General features: G+C 41.2%; 3 protein-coding genes across 4 annotated transcripts in view; 2 read left to right on the top strand and 1 right to left on the bottom strand.

The window, feature by feature from the left end:
• nav1b (neuron navigator 1b) overlaps positions 1–19,854 on the bottom strand; it is an 85,175-nt gene extending 65,321 nt beyond the window's left edge. The window contains exon 1 of one of the 2 annotated variants that reach the window (XM_071492967.1): positions 19,529–19,854. The gene's annotated coding sequence lies outside the window, so the exon portion shown is untranslated. The remainder of the gene's footprint in view (positions 1–19,528) is intronic. The other variant, XM_071492965.1, reaches the window with a different exon arrangement.
• On the top strand, positions 8,166–11,729 carry csrp1b (cysteine and glycine-rich protein 1b). Its single transcript, XM_071492973.1, has 6 exons — positions 8,166–8,338; positions 9,232–9,341; positions 9,828–9,996; positions 10,296–10,425; positions 10,529–10,622; positions 11,082–11,729. Exons 2-6 carry the CDS (start codon positions 9,233–9,235, stop codon positions 11,156–11,158), a joined length of 579 nt encoding a protein of 192 aa, XP_071349074.1. The 5' UTR covers positions 8,166–8,338; position 9,232; the 3' UTR covers positions 11,159–11,729.
• On the top strand, positions 17,396–19,052 carry tnni1b (troponin I type 1b (skeletal, slow)). Its single transcript, XM_071492974.1, has 5 exons — positions 17,396–17,553; positions 17,653–17,784; positions 17,925–18,014; positions 18,233–18,409; positions 18,734–19,052. The coding sequence occupies exons 1-5, from the start codon at positions 17,545–17,547 to the stop codon at positions 18,836–18,838; spliced, it is 513 nt and encodes a 170-aa protein (XP_071349075.1). The 5' UTR covers positions 17,396–17,544; the 3' UTR covers positions 18,839–19,052.
• Positions 19,855–21,745: the final 1,891 nt, after the last annotated feature.

Below are 21,745 nucleotides of genomic sequence, written 5' to 3'. Positions count from 1 at the left end.
TGTCTTGGACGCGGCGCAGGCTGTTGGGAAGAGACTAAATTATGCCCTCAGCAGCATTTTTTCACCACCGTAATAGACGCTGTCTTACCACAGGACACTATTTCTGTGTTGTTATACCATAATCCAGAGTGACACTGAAATTAGTTAAGTTCAAAAGTGCAGCAACTTGCACACACATGATAGATCTGTATTATTGGCAGTGACATTACCCACCATTAGTGGTATTCCCAGGGCCATGCATGGACTCCCTATGTAGAATTGAATTACTTCATGGTCTGTGTTGTGTGCATTAGTGCATGCTCAGGTTGGTATGGAGCCTCATTTTTTCTGACCAGAACTTGTCAGTAAGGAAGCCCCGACAGTTAACGACAGCGAACGCCGCTCAGACTCCTTCTCTTCTTTACTTATTAATCCTGTGAAATGTCCTGTGGAAAATCTCAACAGCTATCAGATGGATGGGCAGACATGCATGGATCAACTGATGACGTTCCCACCAGCCCAGGCTGTACTTTGCATTTAGTGGTAATTAGAAACATTAAACTAAAATGGTGAATATAGTAAAGATTACTTGGTAAACTTCAGTGTGTGACCATTGTCATTGTTGCTGATGTTAGCATTTAGCAAAATCCTCTGCCATGCCTCAATACAGTCTCATAGAGCCAGTAGTGAGGTTATGGGCTCTTAGTTTTGTTTGAGCAGTAATGTCTGATTTAAATCATAATTTTGCTGATCAGATCCAGATTGTATTTAGCTCTTCAAATGCTAAATGCTCTACTATGCTCACAAGGTAGTTGCTATGTAGGGCAGGTAACATACAGTAAGTAAAGTGGTGATCTATAAAACTGAAACAAAAAGCTGAAAGGCACTAAATGTACTGGTTAGCTAAATGAGCTGGTTGATAAAAAAAATAATGATAAGTGCAGCTTTAAATAAGAAAAAAAGGTTTTGGAGAAAAATGGGTTTAAATCCCTCAAGGTTTGTAATAAAAATACTTTTTTTAAGTCAGTACTGGAACTTAGGTATCATATTTGCATTAGAACTGAAAAATTTCAAATGATATCCAAACATTTCTGAGAACAAACATCAGCTTCACATTTCAAAGGATTTCATTGCTCCCAGCACTGAAAGAACAACTCATGCTGATTCAGTCTTTGTTCAGGACATCAAACACCAGTATATGAATGAGCCCACTCTACTGTATGTCAGTCTAAATGTAGGTGAGTAGTGTGAGTGTGAGCCTGATGCAGTGGTCGCCTGTAGCGCACACTGGTATGAGTCAGCAGCACATCCCAGACAATTAGTGGCCACATGACTCCCCATCCCAGGCAGGATGATAAAAGTCTAGCACGGGACCACTAAGTCTTTGCAGGAATTAGTTCTGCAGCCTGACTGAGTCCTGTTCTCTTTAGGCCTTTTCTCTGAAGACACGCACATGATAGAAATATCTCTGTCAACCAAAAGACACTGTTGTTATTGTACAGGACTGTGCCTGCCGGCTGCTCACATGCTCAACAAATACTACAGTGTAATGCGCTTGTAGTGTTATAATTGTTTATCTGAAAAACAAGGTCACTGTGGAGAATGGAAAGTGAAGATCAATAAAGTGATTTAAAATCCAGTTTAATTAAAAAACAAACTGCAGTGTTCAGCATAAATCTCAAACTTACCAAGAAGAAGGCTGAAAGAGAGAGGGAGCAAGAGAAGCTGAGACCATTTAGTGATGGGTGCCAAGCTGAATGATGAGCTTTATCTTCAGGTGTCCATCAGTCCATCCCTCTTCTGATCTAACTCCGCAGAGCTGTGCTACTCTACTGTCTGATGGGACGGCGAACAGCAGCCTCCAGCTCAATGAAGCATCCCTGCCTCCGTCCGGTGCCTGGATCAAAGTGGGACTGCTCCGTTCCTGCTTGCATAACAATACTCTAGACAGATCCTCTGCTGCAGTTGGTGCCTGTGAATCCGACAACTTAGCCGGCAGGCGCTCACTCTGACTTGCAAATGGACCTGGCGCCGCTCCAGTCCGGTTGTCTCTGAACAAAGGTGTTAAGCTAAAACTGGGGCATACACCTGGTGAAATACTCATAACCTGCCTCACACACTTTTTCTTTTCTATCGCTCTTTATCTGTCCCAGCCCGGCGTGGCAGGTTGCGTATGCATCTTTTCCGCCTGGCGCTCAAAGTCCTGAGTCACAGCCAGAGCCAGTGGACTGGACTGATTTGAATTGTCACTGCATGTTTGTAGTTGGCTGCCTACAGGGCACAGGCTCCCTCAGCACGACCCTCAGTGGGAAATCTGGGCCAAAGGAACTCAGAGGTGTCAGCTCAGGAAAAAAAGAATGACAGCAAAGATGATATGGTGACAGCATGGGCTCACGCACACTTTTTCTCACTTAATCCCCAACATTTACAAACTGCGACTAAGACAACCCCCCTTTGTGATGTGGGGACAAATATTGCAAAAATGACTCACACAATCATCTTACAAGGCAGAATGATGACCAAAATTAGTGTGTGCCGAGAGCAATGAAACAACAGGGAAACTGGTGTGAAGATACAAGGCAACGGGTGGTGTGATGGCGGGTTATGTTATATTCCTTTCTGCACATTTGAGCAGATTGCCTCTTCTTGAAGTCAAAGCTCTCTGCAGGAAGACTAAAGTTCATGAGGAGAGATTATAGACTGAGGCGGTTTGGAAATTAGAGCCCTACGTCCTCTGTGTTGAGTCACAGACATGAGAAAAGTGAGGATTACAGTCAAAGACGGTGGACTGGCTGAACAAATACTCAGAAGTGTGTAATTAATCTGCATACTTACAGAGAGACACTGTACACATACACCGTCTGACCTTGAGAGATACAAATTGCTATCTACATGATTGGACCACTTGCACGGGGATGAATACAATAGCAGCTTAATTAAAGGTGCAAAGATAAAGAATCAGTGTGTTCCCAGGCAGGTACAAACAGCCTTCATCCCTACTCTCACAGCTTATTAACTGTGCACTTCACACTCCGTTGCTTGCACATTCTGCTTCTTTAATAAACCTCATCACCCTTTTGCCTCAGCTCGGCTTTCAGCACGTAGTACACACCAAGAGACAGCAGGAGAGAGGAATCAGGGTGTGTCTCAGCCTCACTCTAACATAATCTCTGCCTATATGTGACCTCTGCTGACTAATTTATGAAACTGCATCCCTTCGCCTCTCATTATGGCCACAGTGCGTGCCGCAGAGCCGGAGTCAGCAGAGTGCACATTAAGCTGAGTCTGACTGCTGCTTGTTGAATCAGACAGAGGGTCGTCCAGCTCAGACATCCAGCCAAACTCTCGCTCACCTAAACACAATTATTCTATTTCCCCGGCTGAAATGTACCGAATCGTGTTTATTGAATGAATGAGGGTTTTATTTTTGTATCCTAAACCATACTAATTACATTATATGAAAAATTACAAACACTTTTGGCTACTTGTGTTTGAACAGCTTGCGCCTGATTCCCCATACAGGCTTGGATGGGACTCCAGTGTTTTATTGCTAAAAAGTTAATTTTAGGCGGATTAGCCACTTGATTACTTACGTCCCTGAACAAGATGAGGAAAAAAGCATTCAGTAAAATTAAACTAAATTAAAGTATAATTTTGGTCACTGTTAATAATAATAATAATACAATATTGAAATTAATGAAGCAGTAGGTCTGCAACTAACGGTGTAAGATAATGTACAGATCCATCTGTAGGTCACTTATTCATTTAGTCCATAAAATGTCAGAATAAAAGTAAAACATAACCATTATAGTTTCTCAAAACCCAATCTGACAAATAAATGTCTTGATTTGTCAAACCACGAGTGTAAAATCCAAATATATGTGAATTAATGTCAGAGTAGATCAAGACAACAAACCAATATTCACATTACATGAGCTGCAACCTGTAGATTTTTTGGCAATTTTGCTTAGAAATAGACTGATTAAGCTGTGAAATAGCTGCCAAGTAATTAATAGATAATAGACTAATCATTTCGGCTCCACAGTTAAGTAAAAACACATTTACTAAAACATGCACTTGGAAACTGCAAAAATGAGGCTGCATGAGATTATTTAGCACACAACAACAAGAACCAAGGCATGGACATCAGCCACAGTGGATTTAACACTAAACACCAGCATGCACAAAAGCCAAATACACTAAACACACTGACGGCTAGCTGCCATGCAAACACATCCTCAGTTGTCTCACCTCCTCTAGCTCTTCTTCCTCACCTGACAACTTGGCAAAGCTTCAGTGAAAAACGCTGCCAAAAAGAAGACCCTTGTCATGGGAGGAGTCCTGGCTTCAAGTCAGGTCAAATGCAAAAAGAGACTGTGCTGAATTCCTCCATGAGCCTCCAGTGAGCAATCACCACTCCTCCGTGCAGTGATGGATGGACTACAGCCCAGCCCAGTCCCTGCCTCTTATCTTGCTTTGCCTCTTATCCTCTCCTCTTCCTCTGGATTAAATCCATTGAGTCTCTGTCACTCCACTCCCCTCTTCCTCTCTTCTCCCTCCCTGTCATGAGCATAATCACATGTACACATACTACACAACTATCCATGGCGGATGTCCACAGAGCAGAAACAGAGGGCTAGTGTTGGCCAATCGCTGGCTATAAATAGGCTTCCTGAGTTCATCATTGTCTCTTCCTATGATGGTGAAGAGCCTAGAGGGCTTGGGGAGAGGGAGGAAGGCAGATCAAGCAACATCACTCTCTGTTGGCTTTTACTTCCCTCCTTGTATTGACTACAGTCTCCCTATCAGTTTCACCTTTCCTGATCCTCCTCCTCTGCAGGGAGATAACTGAGCCATGCTAACATCCATGTTTTTTACTGAAAGATGAAACACAATAAGGATTAAATGCTCCAGTATCCATGGGCTTGTGCCCTATTTTGTCGAACAGCAGGATGACTTACACTGCCCTCCCATGCATTTCCAATAATGGAAAGGTCACATGTGTGATGTGCTCTAATAAAGTGTGAAAGACAGGGAGCCTGGACCTGCACAATTGTTGAATGTCACAGGGCACAAGATCACCAGAAAAATGCCAACTATGGCCTCATGGTAGTAGTAGTATTAGTAGTTGTTGAAGAACAGTGTCATGAAAATAAAGTGCCACCAAAAATACTGTTAGATGGGAAAAAGAACATAACTTCTATAACAACATGTTGAAGAACAAAATTGGAAAATGAACCAATAAAATATTCTAAACATACATACACATACACACCAACACATGCACTCACACACACTAACATAACATTCTCACTTGAGGTTCCTCTAGAAAGCAATAAATCCTGACCCACATGACATAAACACACACGTTATAGCTACCTGCTTCCATAGATAATGTAGAACCTTATATGTGTGTGACTTTAAGACACAGGCCTCTGGGTGCACAGATAACTTTGCCTTTTGGTTCAATTCTGCTAAAAATGTGCTTAAAGTTGCACAAAGTGTCTCAGACATTAAACTGAAATCTGCATTGAAAAACATTAAATTAAAATAACCATACATAAAATAAAATAATAAAAAAATATAAAAATAATCATCTCACTTGTCAAGGTGTCCATGGAAAATGTCCCAGTTAAAGATGTATTGTTAGGACATAAATGCTAAGTTAAAAATATTAGTAAAATATTACTGTGTAGTATATGTACAGTATGGTGCACTATTTAAATGTTGACTTTAATATTGTAACAGTCTGCTAACTGATTCAGACACGTGCAAAATATGTGTCAAGTAAACAGTTCCTCATTGACCTGCTGCCCTCAGAGTCACGCAGCTCACTTAAACCCACCAGTAACTCACAGAGTAAGAAAGGACATCCCAGTTCTTCAGTAGAAACACCTTCTAAGGCAGCGGCCACAGAGTTTCCTCTTAGATTGGACAGATTTATAGGCAGGAAACGCTAGATATCACTGCTGCTCATACTTGCTCCTTTATTTATGGCTGCTGGAGACAGAGGAGCATCAGCAGGGAGTGAATGTATCTTATACACAAAGTCAGGGAGTCAGTTCATGAGGAAATGCATATCCCCCCGCAGACAAACAGAAAATACACTGCAGGAAATATGAGAAAATGTCATGTGGTTGTGAGCAGACATCACTCACAAATATTGTTATCAGGCTCATTGGCTTCTAGCTTAAGAAAACATGGTGCTTCATGTTTCTATTGTCTCATGTTTAGCTGCAGCCATAAATATGAGGACGACTCCAGAAACAATAACTATGAGGTTCAAGTACCACATTTCAGCTTTAAGAGTGTCTGAGGACGTTTATAGCCATATTTCGTGAACAGTGTAGGAGTCATTTTTTCTTCACAGTCTCCCAGTTTTAAGACAATACATCAGCACAAACACTAAAGATACAAAGCAACAAAGGTTTTTAGTGCCAGACGGTGGGAAGCTCTTGAGCAGCCAAATCAGTCACCCGACCTCAGTCCGACAGATCATTTTTCACTTGCTAAAGACCAGACAGAAAAGAAAAGAAAACTCCCTGAAATCAAACATGAAGGGAAGATGGCTGCAGTACAGGTCTGGCTGAGCAACACCACAGGGTTGATAGCTGTGGGTCACAGATTTACACATTCAAACCTGCATTAACTGATTTTTTGGCCACATGGGGGCAGCACAAACAAGCTTTAAACATGACAATGCCATTTTTATTTTACCTTTCAGGTTGATGTGGTGAGCATGAAACCAACAAACACAGGTCAACGTTTTAGTATTCATTAGGAGTTGTGTCTTTGGCCACTGATGAACTTAAGTCCAATTATGGCGCCTCTGTGTTTTGGTGCGCTCTGCACCAATCACCAGAAAAAATTCCTTGTACGTGAAAACATACTTGGCAATAAACCTGATTCTGATTCTGATTCTGATTATTTACTCTCCACTTTGCTCTAATTTGATCTTCACCAACTCGTGATGGAAATGTCAGGCTCTTCAGCTGCTACATGTGCCACTGTGTTCACCAGCTAGTCGCTAACTGTGTTTGCCTGCTGTTTGGTGGTGAGCAAGTAGGATAATGTGTATAACGTTATGTTTTAGAGCTGCAGCTGGAAACCGTCCTGGTGAGAGCGGTGAGATCCAACCAAAACAGTAAAGGTGCAGTCCAGAAGCTCAAAACAACAACCTGAGAGATTCTATAACTCTGCAGATCTAGGGGAGGGGACTGCAGAGTTTGGTGGCAGTTGTCTGTGGGTTCATCACTCCAACCAACCCCGTAACATTACAGTCATTCAATTAGTCATTTGATCCATTGTTAATATAAAAGTATCGATCGGAGCAGCTTTATGTTAAAATCATTTGCAGAATTAATTTGTGCGCCCTGAAATTAGACGACTAATAAAAAAGTGATTATACAAAGCTGAAAGTCAGCACTCAAACACCATCGTCATGGTTACATCTCGAATCCAATACACTGGATTGCAGAGCCAAAAAATTAAAAATTAAAAAAACGCTCTGATGTCCGAATACTAGTAATGCACCGCATCTGGTGATAAATCCTTGATTTTCCAGTAATTTCCTAAACTGTTATAAGAGAGAAAGACTGTTGCATTGTTGCTGTGGTGATGCACAGGACTGAGCTTCTGAGCTTTCAGTATGAAATGTAAAACTTGTGGAAACATGATGGACGACTCATCTGCAGAGAGAAAATCCTACCACCTCTAACACCCTGACATGCCTAACTAGTACCTACTATGTACTTCTTTACCTGATCTCCTTGCACTTGTAGTACTTAGTACTTACACCAAGGTCTCCTACTGCACTCAAGCTTTAGTCATGTCCCTCACTCGTAAGTCGCTTTGGATCAGAGTGTCTGCCAAACGAGTAAACGTCAGTGTAAAAGGATTAATCATCCGTAGATTTACTGATGTCATGCTGCTGTGTTATTCTTGGCATTAAAGTCCTCAAAACTCAAAACTGTTACCTCTTGTCACGATTCAGGGCCACCAGTGCGCAGAACTACCTCAAACTTTAACAGTGTGGGCTCCTCTGTAGCACTGACAAGTTACTTTTCATCTGCTGCCCACATTTAAGTCTGGCAGGTGGTTTTGTGATTTGACCAAATCCAGCAGTTTTGAATCCACGAAGAAGAAAATAGTATAAAATCTGTCTCTTCCCAGTCCATCTTTCTCCTTTTCCTCCCTACATCTGGCTCCCTCTTTCTGCCCCTGTGTCCTGACTCCTCCCTCAGTTCAGTGTGGTGTCCACTCAGCCTCCCTCACTAATTCTCATCAGACAAGTGGTTCACTCGTCTCCTGTTGTCACTTGAACAGCCACAGAGAGGAGTAGCCTTTCACCTCAGTTCAGGTAAGAGGCAAGTTTAAATTGTAGTTTGTGAGGGCACAAAACAAAATAACGTAGAACATTGATTTTAGATTAAATCACATTGGTCTTTTCGAGCATGAAATGACATGAAAGCAGCAGTTTGCGCTGAAACTCTGGGTTTGACAGTCATAAAAGAAGTTAATTTTAATCTAATACCTGGACAGTGGTGCTGGTTCACATGCAGTTAAGAGGCCTAACTTTAAAGTTGGAAAACATCCTGTTATTGTTTCAGATCCCAGGAAAGAAATCATGTAGGAAACAACCTTGAAAAGGTGCCAGAAAAGTATATTTGTATATAAAAACAGCTTCGACTAAACTTTTCTGTCAGTCCTGAAAATGAGGCTTATTTTATTTACCACTTTTTAAAGGACCGTTTAACCTGTCAGATCTGTCTCGTAGCCTGTCGGTTTGTCTGAGGTCAGGATTGTACAAATGTGTGGTTACAAAATAAAATGCAGGGAATTTCCTGTTTATCCGGAGCGATCTAGTAGATTACGACTCTCTGTGTGGATGACAGCTGCTGTATCTCAAACATGGCATGATGCCTTCGCCATATAAAGTCATTTAACTTTTCAAACTCAGAAGTGACATTAGTGTGGTGTCCATACAGAGTATATTCTGATGTCATGTTCCCTGTGTGAGCTAGGTCAGTGATATCTAAGCAGGTATTTTGCATTTACAACCATGAACAGTCCTTGAGATATCCACTGATGCCAGTACACTGGGAGAAGAGGCAAAGAAATAGCAGCGTATCATAGCAAACTGGTGCCTCTCCTTTTATAGGTATTGTTGTACGTAGCCTCAAGTGTTGCAGATGGTGTCCGTCTGCTGAGCAACACAGCGAATGAGAAAGCCGCTCTCCTGTATTCTCACAGGATGCCTTTCGGAGGAGGAAACAAGTGCGGCTGCTGCCAGAAAACTGTCTACTTTGCTGAGGAAGTGCAGTGTGAGGGGAAGAGCTGGCATAAATCCTGTTTTCTGTGCAGTAAGTATTTCAGTTCTCAGGTAATCTGCTTTATTTGTTCACTGACTCCTTTAATAACTCGGAAATAACAAGAAGTGCCAGGAAGGAATGCAGAGCATTTGGCATCAGGGCAGGAAAGTGAGCATCCACAGGTTTTTGCTCAGACATCTTAGTCCTTATTTGGACCCAGCAGAAACGTGACAAAGGCCTGCACTTCCTTATATGGCAGAGGAAGGTAGACACCCCCCCCTTCCCCTTCCAGCACAGACAAGTATTTATCAGGGCCAGCTAAGCTCATAGTGAGTATACCATTTTCCTCTTTAAAACGTCATGCATAGTTTGTGGTGAAGTCACAGCTGAAAATCTGTAGAGAAATCTGGAGGATTATTTATAAGAGTTGAGTTTGTGTTCTTTGCTGCATTGTAGACACTTGTGGACAAACTAGGAAAAAGGATGAACCGTATTTGTACATGTAATTTGTTTTCTCTCCCTTTCCTCTGCTGTAAGTGGTCTGTAAGAAGAACTTAGACAGCACAACAGTGGCTGTTCATGTGGATGAGATCTACTGTAAGTCGTGTTATGGCAAGAAATATGGGCCAAAAGGCTATGGCTTCGGAGGTGGAGCCGGCACTCTGAGTATGGACACCGGAGAAGGCCTTGGAATCAAGCCTGAAGTGTGAGCAAAACATCACTTCCTCTTGTTATTTTAACAGTAGAAACTATATATATATATATATATATATATACTGTAGATCCAGGTCAAAGTATATTTTTTATTTTTGCACTTATGAAACTGCTTCTGCAGGTGCTGGATCAAAAGTTTCACATGAGGAATAAAAACATAAAATGGATCCACATAGTAGCACTTAATAAATAAATGAAATGTGTGTGTGAGATTTTGTCCAGCTGTTCTGCTTACTCCCTCAGTTGACTTTCCCTTACCGCCACATTAAAAGCTGTGATTTTTGTGGACAGACAAGCTCCTCATCGCCCCACAAACAACCCCAACGCCTCCAAGTTTGCCCAGAAAGCAGGCGGCTCAGATGTGTGTCCTCGATGTGGCACAACAGTGTATGCAGCGGAGAAGGTTATCGGAGGAGGCAATGTAAGAAATATCAAATACATTTGCCTGTAATTTAACAGCAAAAGTGGTCAGTTCATAGTACATTTTTGAACAGAACCTAATTCTCTGCTCTCTCTCTCCTCAGTCCTGGCATAAGGGATGCTTTCGTTGTGCCAAATGTGGCAAAGGACTGGAGTCCACGACTGTTGCTGATCGGGACGGGGAGATCTACTGTAAAGGTTTGTGTGAATAAAACCAGAGCTGAAACGATAGTGAAGATTTTCATTAGATGATGAATAGAAAATTAACTATTTTGATATTCAGTTACTAAACCTTTACATTCTTTGTCTTATGTGACAGTAAATGTAATCTCTTTCTGAAACTGAAATCATTCAGTGCAGAAAAAGTTGTTCTAAATGACTGAGGACAGAGGCCCAATTGGTCAGTAGCCCCTGTGACCTTTTGCCATGTTTTAGTTTATTTGTATTTGAACAGATTAAATGTAAACAATCACAAAAGTCTGTATTTACAATTCATGTTTGTCAGTAACCTAGTTTCAACACTCATTCTTCTGAGTCTGTGGATCTGTAAATTAAGGTTTAACTCTGAATAAACTCGTTTTTTCACCCAGAAGAGTGTATATATGAAACAACAGACTTGTCCACAGTGTTTCTAATTCGCTGTCACTTCATTCACAGGTTGCTACGCAAAAAACTTTGGTCCCAAGGGCTTTGGCTTCGGTCAGGGCGCAGGAGCTCTGGCTCACTCCCAGTAAAGCCTGAAGCCTCGGCCCACCTGAGACTGATATCCTATGTGCTCCGATGACATCACTTGCAGGATCCTTCAGTCGCCATCTTATTTTATTCTGCCCTTTCACTCCAGCTACAGGCAATGAGGAATGACAGACGCACACAACACACTGCTTCTTTTTTTTTTTTCTCTTTTTAACGTGTTGCATTAGAATCTAGAGTATAATTTTCTAGGTTCAGAAAGATTTCATGCTAAACGTTTAAAAACGCACTGAAGCCTAACTGTGTTTGGATGTGCATACTGTGTATCTTTAAACTGAGTTTTAACAGCGAGCATTTTAGAGGAAAAGGATAAAATAGTAAAACAGAACTGAGCAACTGCTGAGTTTGACTAACAGCTGAAACAGTCCATGTCTGTGAGCGACAGCTAAAAAAGATTAACATGTATCCAGACTGACAGCTTCGAAAAAGCAGCCTGCTTCACTCACAGTCAGAATAAAGCCATCCTCACTGCCTAACATGTCTAACGGTGTACATACTGTCTTAAAATATGCATTACAGCTGAGACACTAAATAAATATCAAGCAACAAAAACAATGGAATTTTTTTTTTCTCATTCCCTGTGATGCAAAATTTGGCACACTTTACACAATTGTCAGTGTGCTTTAATGTCTTTCTGAGATCAGTTTGAGTGCATTCATGTGGTCTTGGTCTTGGGTGTGTTTGTTATTGCCTCTAACCATCATCATCACACAGAGCAAAATGCCAGCTGTTGTGGTGAACAACAGAGTCGCAGTGCTCAGCCCCGTCTCTGCCTGAGCCGAGGAGTTGGCACACTGACCGGAGTGCCAGGCAGCTGTGGTGGTGGCGGTGGTGGTGGTGGTGGTGGAGGGGCGACTGTTTGCTTTGGCGCTGACTACAACATGTGTGAGTCACATCAACAGCAAAACGAGGTCTGAAATCCGGGATGAAAAGATGAAAGTATTACTACACTGAAGACCTCAGATCCCTTCAAGAGTTTTAAGTGGGTGGACTGATAATAAATAACTGGAACAAAAATGTGTTTCATCCCTGAGCTTGAAGACATCCTCAGGTGGATGTAATGTTTGCTCTAAATGTTCTGTTATAAAAACACTATGCACAGATTAGTGTAAGTCTTTGAAGCCCTTAACCCACCAGAGGGCAACAGAGAGGCCTGATTTTAGAGGATATGAGCTATTTTTTTTTTTTAACCCTTTCCAACACAAAAAAAAAAAGATTAAACAATATGTTTGACTATAAGCTGCAAATGTTGGCATGTCCAGCTCCCTGTCTCACTCCCCTATAGTAGTAACCCAGCGTGACTTCCAATAAGCATTTTACTACTCCTACAATATTCTGTGGGGCTATGTTTAAAAAAAATAAAAATAAAAAAACTTGACTAGAACATCCACCGTATTTCTCCACTGGGTGGAAACATGTCCTGGATGCTACGTCAGGGCTGGTGGTAATGTTAGCAGCTCTGACCCGCCAGTAATGGGGTTTTGAAGTTTTTACTACAGCAACCCCAACCACACTCATTAACTGTAAAAGCTTTATTAGCTTCATTAGCTATAGCTATAGCTAATAAAGTTTTTAGCTGTAGCTAAAATGCTACTGCTAATGAAGCTAATAAAGCTACCTCATTAGCTTTTACAGCTAACAAGTTTGGTTGGGTTTGGTGAAGTGAAAACTTCAAAACCTGATCAGAGCTACTAACATTACTATCAGTAGCATTATAGCTACAGCTAATACAAGTGGCAGTTATTGAATTATTTCCTGCCATTATATATATTATATAAAAAATGACAAAAGAATATGTATGCTCACAGTACGAGTGTTTTTTTTTTTTTTAAATATAATATGCAAATTAAGGCAGACATCTCCTCCATATACCATACCTGTCCTGAAAGTGTGAAGTTTCGGCTGTGTATTCTCTAAGTGTTATGAATGTGTCTACAGAGTTACAATGACGACATCATGTCCCACTTACCAGTACTATACATCTGTGAGAAGCTGCTGTTGTCTGAGATCAGGGACACAACACTTTGAAGTGTGTGTGTTGTGAATACAGTGCGAGAACGGAAGGTTTGATCAGTTCCAGTTGATATCAAACATTACATTATAAATTTGACATTAAATGAAATATTTCTGTTATTGGACTTTTAATGTTACAAAGATAACTACCACCCACAAGATACAACTGAAGTACACATTTTAAATTGTTCTGACCTCCATAATACATGTTACAGCACAGTCTCGCATGTGAAAACTACTGTACTGCAAACTGCTATATAATCCCCTGGCATCTGTATGTATGAGTCAGTGCTCAGTTTCCTAGAGACAGTCCAGCAAACACCCACAGAACTTTGTTAATCCTGGCCCCATATATACTGTGGAATTATAACCAGCTGCCGTGAGCCTACAGCCCGGATCTCAGAGCCATAAATCGAATCAGCATCAGGGAGTTTAAAGTCCTGAGTCAGCGAGAGGAAAAGAACAGTCCTGCAAAATTTAACAATAATAATTAAAGAAAAAAAAAAGCTATTATCTTAGACATCCAGAGATCCATTTCACTGTCGAGACTAATTCTTCACCAGCATGTATTTCCCATGGTAGTGTCCCATTCTTGAAGTGAGCCTGAACAGTGGCTCTATAAATATGAAGCTGTAATAAATAGCAGGGTTGGTGGCCCAGCATGTCATAACACCAGTGCAGCTCTCAGTCACTGAGGTCTCATGAGGGTGACAGCTCGCCAGTTATCCCACTGCACTGCCTGCTGCTCACTGTGACGCTGCAGCCACATGTTAACAATATAATGCATATGTTTAATATGTGTCATAACAGTACTAAATTGCTGTTTTAATAATATTGTAGTTTTCACTTAGTGTGCAATATACAAATGGGTGACAGCTTAGAGGAAAACCACAAAACAATTAAGGGCAGAAGTGGCACAGAGTGCACTTTAGTTTTATCAACCACTCAATCTGATTTACAATGGAAGCCGCATTCACCCATTCACACACGGTTGTCCCTACACATATAGTGCTTTTATTCCACACATGCACATTCACATACTGACGATACATCACTGGGGCAATTTTAGGGTTCAGTATCTTATCCAGTCCAAGGACACTTTGAAATCAAAAGACGACCTTCCGATTAGTCGACGACCTCCTCTACCTCCTGAGCCACAGTGGTGTCTAGATGGTTTGATTGGTAGCCACCGTTAACAAAACACAAACTGAGGGAATATATTTTACAGACTTGTATAATCAATGCCAAGGAGCATTCAAGCTGTTCCGTCTTGCTACATAAATAGCAAACTTCACACATTTCCATCAAGAGGTTGTTTGCTGTGGCTCCATCTCAGAAACTTAATTGGAGACGACGTCTGGAAACATCATACTGTAGTTGACTTGTTTTATTCACATGCAACCAGTATGTGGCACTTGTGGTTCGGCAAAATTGGCACTGATTCAGTTATATTAAGACTGAAGTGAGATTAATAGGTGAAAGCAGATTTAAATGGATGGCAGTGTCAGTCTGTCTGTCTGTCTGTCAGTCAGTCGGGCAGCTGCTTTGGTTACCTTGAGATCAAAGCTGCTTTCATTAAGAAGTGTTTCTATGTATGTGACCGACCTTCAAACTCAACTTCTTTATGGCACTGCTGCACAAACTGAAGACGACTAAATCTGTAACACTAACACAGGCCAGGCACAAGTGACTTGATGGATTCATTTAAGGATTTATTGTCCTTGCATGAGTAAACTGAGCACTTAGACGTGTTCACTCAGACAGAATCATGCATGTGTTTACATTTTATTCCCCAATACGAAGCGAGTGCGCACACATCCAAGCCCCCATCAAAGAGTGGCAGCATCACATGTTGCTGCAATTTGTCTAAGTTTAGTTGTGAGGCCTTACACAAATGTACACTGGAAACTGCATTCCTGCCTTTAAACCACGGCTTAGCATTGTCTGCAGCTATTATCCTAATCAGACAAGGGGGGCCCTGCAGTCTCAGGGGGGGGCAGGGCATGTCCCCAACACGGCTCTCAGTAGCCAAAAGAAAATCTCGGAAAATCATCCACAGTGACAAGACAAACTATTTGGCTGGGGCTGCTTGAAGTTTGCTTCAACTCAGAGGAAAAACAAAAACAGGCGTTTAACTTGACCTTTCTGTGGCTGCAGCAGCAGTCTGTCAGCATGAGTAAGGAGCAGAAATGATCCTACCGAGAGCTTTAAATAGTAGTGATAGTTCAGCCGGGAAGAGCAGAGTAACAACTGACTGAAAACTGGTGAAGTGAAAGTTGACGAGGACGATGTTCATCCCGTCCTAGCACAAATGAAAGTTCCCAGACTTTATTAGAAAGAAGCAGACAGCAGTGATCTGGCAACACAACACGAGCATCACAGTCACCGCTATCCTGAGACCACCCCTCTCATGGTGTGTGTGCCTGTGTGTGTGTTTCTATTTAAGTCTCCTTGTGATAGAGAGGAGGGACAAAGGGGAAGAGGAGATAAATATTCTGCTTTGTTCTTCTCTGCATCACTTTGTGTCTGTCTCCATCCACAGCATCATCACAGAGAGGTAAGACCACACATCTCTGCTGCTCTACGAGGCTCTGCTCATTACTTCTGAGGTATGAAGTTACAATAAGTCCCCTGTGTAGTTTAGAGCTTATGGTTGCACTGGTTTAATTAAGAACTTTGTATTTGATCAGCTTCTTTAGACTTTCAACAAAATATTGGTATTTGGGATCAAAGAAAAAAGGAATCTGACCAATATTACATTTAGGGCTGCAACTAACACTTTCATTATTGATCCATCTACAGATTATTTTCTAGATGAATCATCATCATGTATAATCTACAGAAGGTCAGCAAACAGCAGATAATGGACATTACATGTTCCCATGGTTGAAAAAAAAGCTCGTTTTGTCTGACCAATACTCCAAAACCCAAAGATATTCAGCTTTACCAAGAAAAATAGCAAATAGTCACATTTCAGTAGCATTTTCTTTACACAATATTTGCTTAAAATTGTGGAAATTATTGAATTTGAATCAACTTTCATAATAGTTGCAAGTTAATATTCTGTCAATTAGAGGATTGATTAGTCTTCTCAGTTCTAATAACAATAAAAAGGTTGAAAGACAATCAGATTGCTACAGCTATGATGACTCTAAATCACGGTTAACTGGATTTAATATCAGGCATAAATCCAGTTCCAGCTTCTACACTGTTTGGATTTGCTGCTTTCCTCTGTCTTATGTTGTAACAAACTGAATTTCTTAGGTAAATGTTGGTCAGACAAGACAAGCAGCTTGATATCTTACACACCAAATGATTAATCAAGAAAATGATCCAAAAATTGATCAGTAATGTTAAAAATTGTTAGTTGCAGCAAATGTATATAGTATACATAAAGTATATATAACAAGAACATACAAATATTTCTTGAGCATTTTACTCTTTCCAATAATTCTTAAGGTTTCTTGGTAAAGTCAGCTCGGCATGCTTAAAAACAAACATTAGTTCAGCTCTGTTCTAAAAATTAGGGATCCTGCCTATATCTGTGTGTTTGTCCAGTGGAAAAGCAGGGGTGAAAGTGGGAAACGTTATCTATGTGGAATAGCTGTCATGTTGGGGGCCTTGCATGTGTCTCCCTGTCTGCCATCACTTTGCTGTCTGGCAGGGGAGCGTGCTATCAGCACTGGGAGGTGACTGGTTGACTCTGTCCAGCTGTGTAAAGATCTAACAGTGACTGATAAACAAAACAAAACATGTGAAAAGTCACGTTCATTCATTAAAGACCAGTCTATGTCTATACATACTGTACGTTTCCATTCTGGTAACACTATACGGTCGTCTGTGTCGTGGAGTGTATGCATAGTGGAGCTGAAATGGAAACCATAGTAAAGACCCCTGGGGCTCTGGACTCAAGTGGTCCCCGCTGTCGAGCACTTCAGAGGCAAAAGGTTTTATTTTTGTCTTCCAGGGGGAATTGAAATAGCCAAGATGCCTGAGAAAGCGTAAGTGTATTGTGTTTCTGTTATTTTTTCCATTTCCATATAAGAATATCAGTTTCACACAGTGAATTGGATTTATCCATAGAAACACATAATTAAAGATAACATGGCAATTATTGAAATATAATTAATTTTTTTTCTATCTACAACTGAATCCTAATCCTTCATTTCTGTGTCTATTATGTTCTTTCTTTATTTTCTATCTGCAGACCAGAGGTAAGATTTCAAACACAATGCTCACTAAGAAACTGAATAATTTAACATCAAGATTATAACCAGGCTTACAAAATGTCATTTAAAAATAATAAAACCATTCTTTTTTGCAGCGGAAATGTAAAATCTCAGCCTCTCGCAAGCTCATGCTGAAGGTGAGTCCTTGGTCACCTGTGCACAGAATCCAGTATGCACAGTCAGAATAAGGGTAAATCCAACAATTCAATCTACTGTGTGTGTGTGTGGCGTTTCAGAGCCTGATGGTGGCCAAGGCTAAGGAGGAGCTGGAGGAGGAGATGGTGGAAAAGGAGGAGCAAAAGGAAAAGTACCTGGAAGAAAAAGCTCCTCCAATACAGATCAGCGGCATGTCCTTAGCAGAGCTGAGGGTATGATTACAGGCATACCATTTGCAAACTAAAATGATGTAAACTATTCATGTTCACCAAAAGAATTCTGCACACAGAGCTCTGTCATGTAGTGATATTGGTGCAAATTAACATCTAACCTCCTCCTGTTTTCCATACAGACGGTTTGTGAAGAGCTGCACGCCAAAATAGACGTGGTGGACGAGGAGCGGTACGATATCGAAGCCAAAGTCTTGCACAACACCAGAGAGGTAACGCAACACTAGTTAAGAAAAGACTGTAATTAAAAAGCACAGATAAACATAGCGTGAAGCTGCAGCAGTACAATAATGAAGTCTGACAAGTCCCATGTGTCGTAACCTCTAAAAAAAGTTCCAGACCGACTCCATAAGGGCACACTGAGTCTTAAAGGCGGTCACTGTCTGCAGCAGATCATCCACATTCATTTCACTCTTCACTTTCTCCACAGATCAAAGACCTAAACATCAAGGTACTGGACCTGCGAGGGAAGTTTAAGAGACCCAACCTTAGAAGAGTGAGGGTCTCTGCTGACGCCATCCTGCGCTCACTGCTGGGCTCAAAACACAAGGTCTCTTTGGATCTGCGGGCTAACCTCAAATCAGTCAAGAAGGAGGACACAGAGAAGGTGGGTGTGGGAGACAAAGGAGGAAAACAAAAAAGGAGAAGATGTGTTCTCCCGGCACGAAGGCCGCAGCTGTGGCTGAGATGTTTTGCATGGTGACAATTTATGTAGCACGTTTTCACACTCTGCCTTTCGCTGATGTTCTTACTGACTGACGAGGTGTGCAACAGATTGAACAGCTTTCACAAAGCATGGACAAAATACACGGACTGATACATGCACATTAGATATTTTTCTTTTTTCTGAAGGCTACTCCCAGCACTTTCAGCATAGACTCTCCAGGTGAGTTAGAGGCACTAAACTAACGTGTACTGGTGTGTGCTGCAGGAGAAGACTGTGGAGGTGAGTGACTGGAGGAAGAATGTGGAAGCCATGTCGGGCATGGAGGGCCGCAAGAAGATGTTTGATGCAGCAAAAGGCTCCAGCCAGTGAATGAAAAGAGCTGCCCTTCATCTCATGTCAAGTACCATCACTTGCAGTCCAAAGAGCCGCCTACAGCACCGCAAAGAAACACCTTCATACTTCACAAGGTCACACAGAGAATATCTTGGCTTTTCATATTCAGAATCTTGTTCCATGTAACGTTCACATTTTCTGTGTGTTTTGTTTCATTATTACTGAAATAAAGCAGCAAATGAAGACTGTCTTTTTTTTTTTTTTCCTGAATGGTGCAAAGAGGAACGTTTTGCATTAATACTCAGTAATCAGCTGTTCTGATGTAGTTTTGGATTTCTGTGGATTTCTGACATTGTTTACATGCATATGTGCAGTTTTACGCATTGCTTGTCCTGCAGCACAAACAACAAGCCTTTTAGTATAACATAATCAAAATGCAATCCAGGTCAGAGTACTACAAAACTGCAAAGAATCTTATCAGTGACAACATGCTGTACCAACGTATAGTGTACACAGTTAGGACCCAATTTTCACAAAAATACCAGAGATGGATGTGACAGTTCACCCGCCTGTATTAAAATGGGCATATACCTGCCGGTACCAGACAACAAACTACAGTCACACAACAGCTCAGCTCAGTCCCTGTAAGGACTGAAACAGGCAGCGAGCAGATGCGAAGACATCAGCCAGCACAGGCCAGGACGAGCAGGAGGACAGGGCACATACCTGCTGCAGCCCGGTGGAGTGAAGCACTGCTACCTGGCGTCACAGTGGGGAGTAAATCCTGCGGGGGAAGTCTGTCAGCCTGTGACTCGGCTCGCTGTGGGTCTCTGGGTGGCAGCGGGGTGGTGGTGGGTGGGGGGGGCCGCACACGTCCACAGTCTGGCCCGTCACTGGGCTGCTGTCGACTCGCTACACGCTGAGCGCTTCAGGGCTACGGGGGAACCACGGTTTGAACCACCCGCCTCACTGCGACAGGTGCGCCTGATTTGTGGATGTTTGTCACGTGTGAATGTAGGAGAGACACTAACACCAAAACGTGGATAAAAAAATTCATGTATGTAAATTCATAAAAAAAATGTCTTTGACTGATATTGTATAATATCTAAATTTATTCCTGGCTACAAACGTGTGCACAGACTATACATTTACATTCATGTTTACAATGTTACATATACACATTACAATATTAATATTAATATTATTTCCACGACATGTGTCCAGCATGCTCGGATAAATGGCGTTTGTACCTAACTAACAATTATTTTTCCACTATTGATCAGGCTAATTTAATCTTATAATTATTTAATCAATTATTTGATTAATGGGTCTTTAAAATGTCAAAAAAAAAGTGTAAAACTCCCAGAGCCTGAGGTGATGTCTTATAAGTGCAAGGTGTAAAGATCTTCACATTTGAGAAGCAACAATTTATTTATGTTGATTATCTTGTCATTAATTCTAGTACACTATTACCTTAAGAATTTATATTCTGATTATTTTTGTACCACTGAAACTTTGCAATGCTGGACAAAGATCCACAAAGATGACATACAGGTGTATAAGTGTGAGGCAGACGCTTCGGTGAACCCCCTGCAGTTTTCATTTCTGCCACCAGGCAGCAGTACCAGCTCACAGTCTGTTTACTGAGACAGTGACAGAAGCTTTCCCACTAACAAGTTTCAGCCTGGAAAGCCTTGTTTGCTTTAGTTGACTCAGGTGCCAGATGGGTGGGGTTTGCAACAAAGAAGGCTAGACTCTGTCCAGTGAAAGTACTTGGAACTAAATCCTGTGATTGTCTAATGCTGCATTACAGCTTTGCTGCAGCCCACTAGAAGGATATTAGTAAAGCTACGTAAACTCTAAACATTGAAACACAAAATTACTTTGTCCAGTGACTGAAAACCTATATATCTGAATGACATAGGGGTGTTGATACAGAGGGATCCCTCTCTGGAGTATGTCACTGGTAATGTGATTGCTCTGATTTGCTCTCTCTGATTTGAATCATCTGTTCTGTAAACTACAGTATGTGTCGTTCACGTGATCACTAGTTTTATTCTGGGCCAAAATGTGGTGTGTGACTTCCCCCTCCACTCTTACATGTAGAAAACAGGTCCATTGGCTATTTGCATTCGAACAAACATTTCACTCTCCTCTCATATGTAATCAGCCATGGGACAAAAGACAGTCCAAATATTTGACACATTTGACACAGTCCAGGATTTTCTTTACTATTGATGTTTCAGCTACACACACAGATGTCTTCTTCTCAGACTGACAAGAGAATAAAGTGTTGACATTGAGTTACATAACTTACAATACAAAACATGTTTTATTCCTGCATGTCAATGTTCAAATGTCACAGAATAGATTTACATTTTATAATATACATACATACATAACATACACCGATCAGCCACAACATAACAAGCGGCAAAAAGGTTTTAATGTGTTGGCTTATCGGTGTACAAGCTGTACATACCCAGTGCCTCCAGCTACAGTGTGTGGCAACACTGAGACTTTCAGATACAACTAAAATGTCTAATTACTGTGACAGATTATTGTCTCAGTTATTTAAAACAGCTCTAGTAAGAGAAATGTTGAAATACTTTTGATCTGCTTCTGAAGATGAAGACATATGTGTTTTGACTTGACTTGCAAGCCACGTAGTGCCTGCACAATCCATCGGAACACGCACTGCTACAGTTATCACCATTAGTTCTTTATTAGTCTTTTTATAATAATTGAGTACTGTTATTAATCTTATTATTGGTCCTATTACCTGTTACCAGTGTCTTTTTATTGATATTATTTTTCTTCTTCTTCTTCTTCTTATAAATCTTTATGTGGAACCTGGATTATGCTATGTTGTCTTTCCACTTTTTTCCTGCTCTCTCTCACACTTTCTCTCCCTCTTTCTCTCTCTCTCTCTCTCTCTTCCTC

Source organism: Trachinotus anak, unplaced genomic scaffold (genome assembly GCF_046630095.1).
Source record: "Trachinotus anak isolate AG129_WGS33_773 ecotype Australia unplaced genomic scaffold, CSIRO_AGI_Tana_v1 ptg000013l, whole genome shotgun sequence".
Classification (NCBI taxonomy): Eukaryota; Metazoa; Chordata; class Actinopteri; order Carangiformes; family Carangidae; genus Trachinotus; species Trachinotus anak.
The sequence above is the reverse complement of the archived record's forward strand: the minus strand, read 5'-3'. Positions and strand labels throughout refer to the sequence as shown.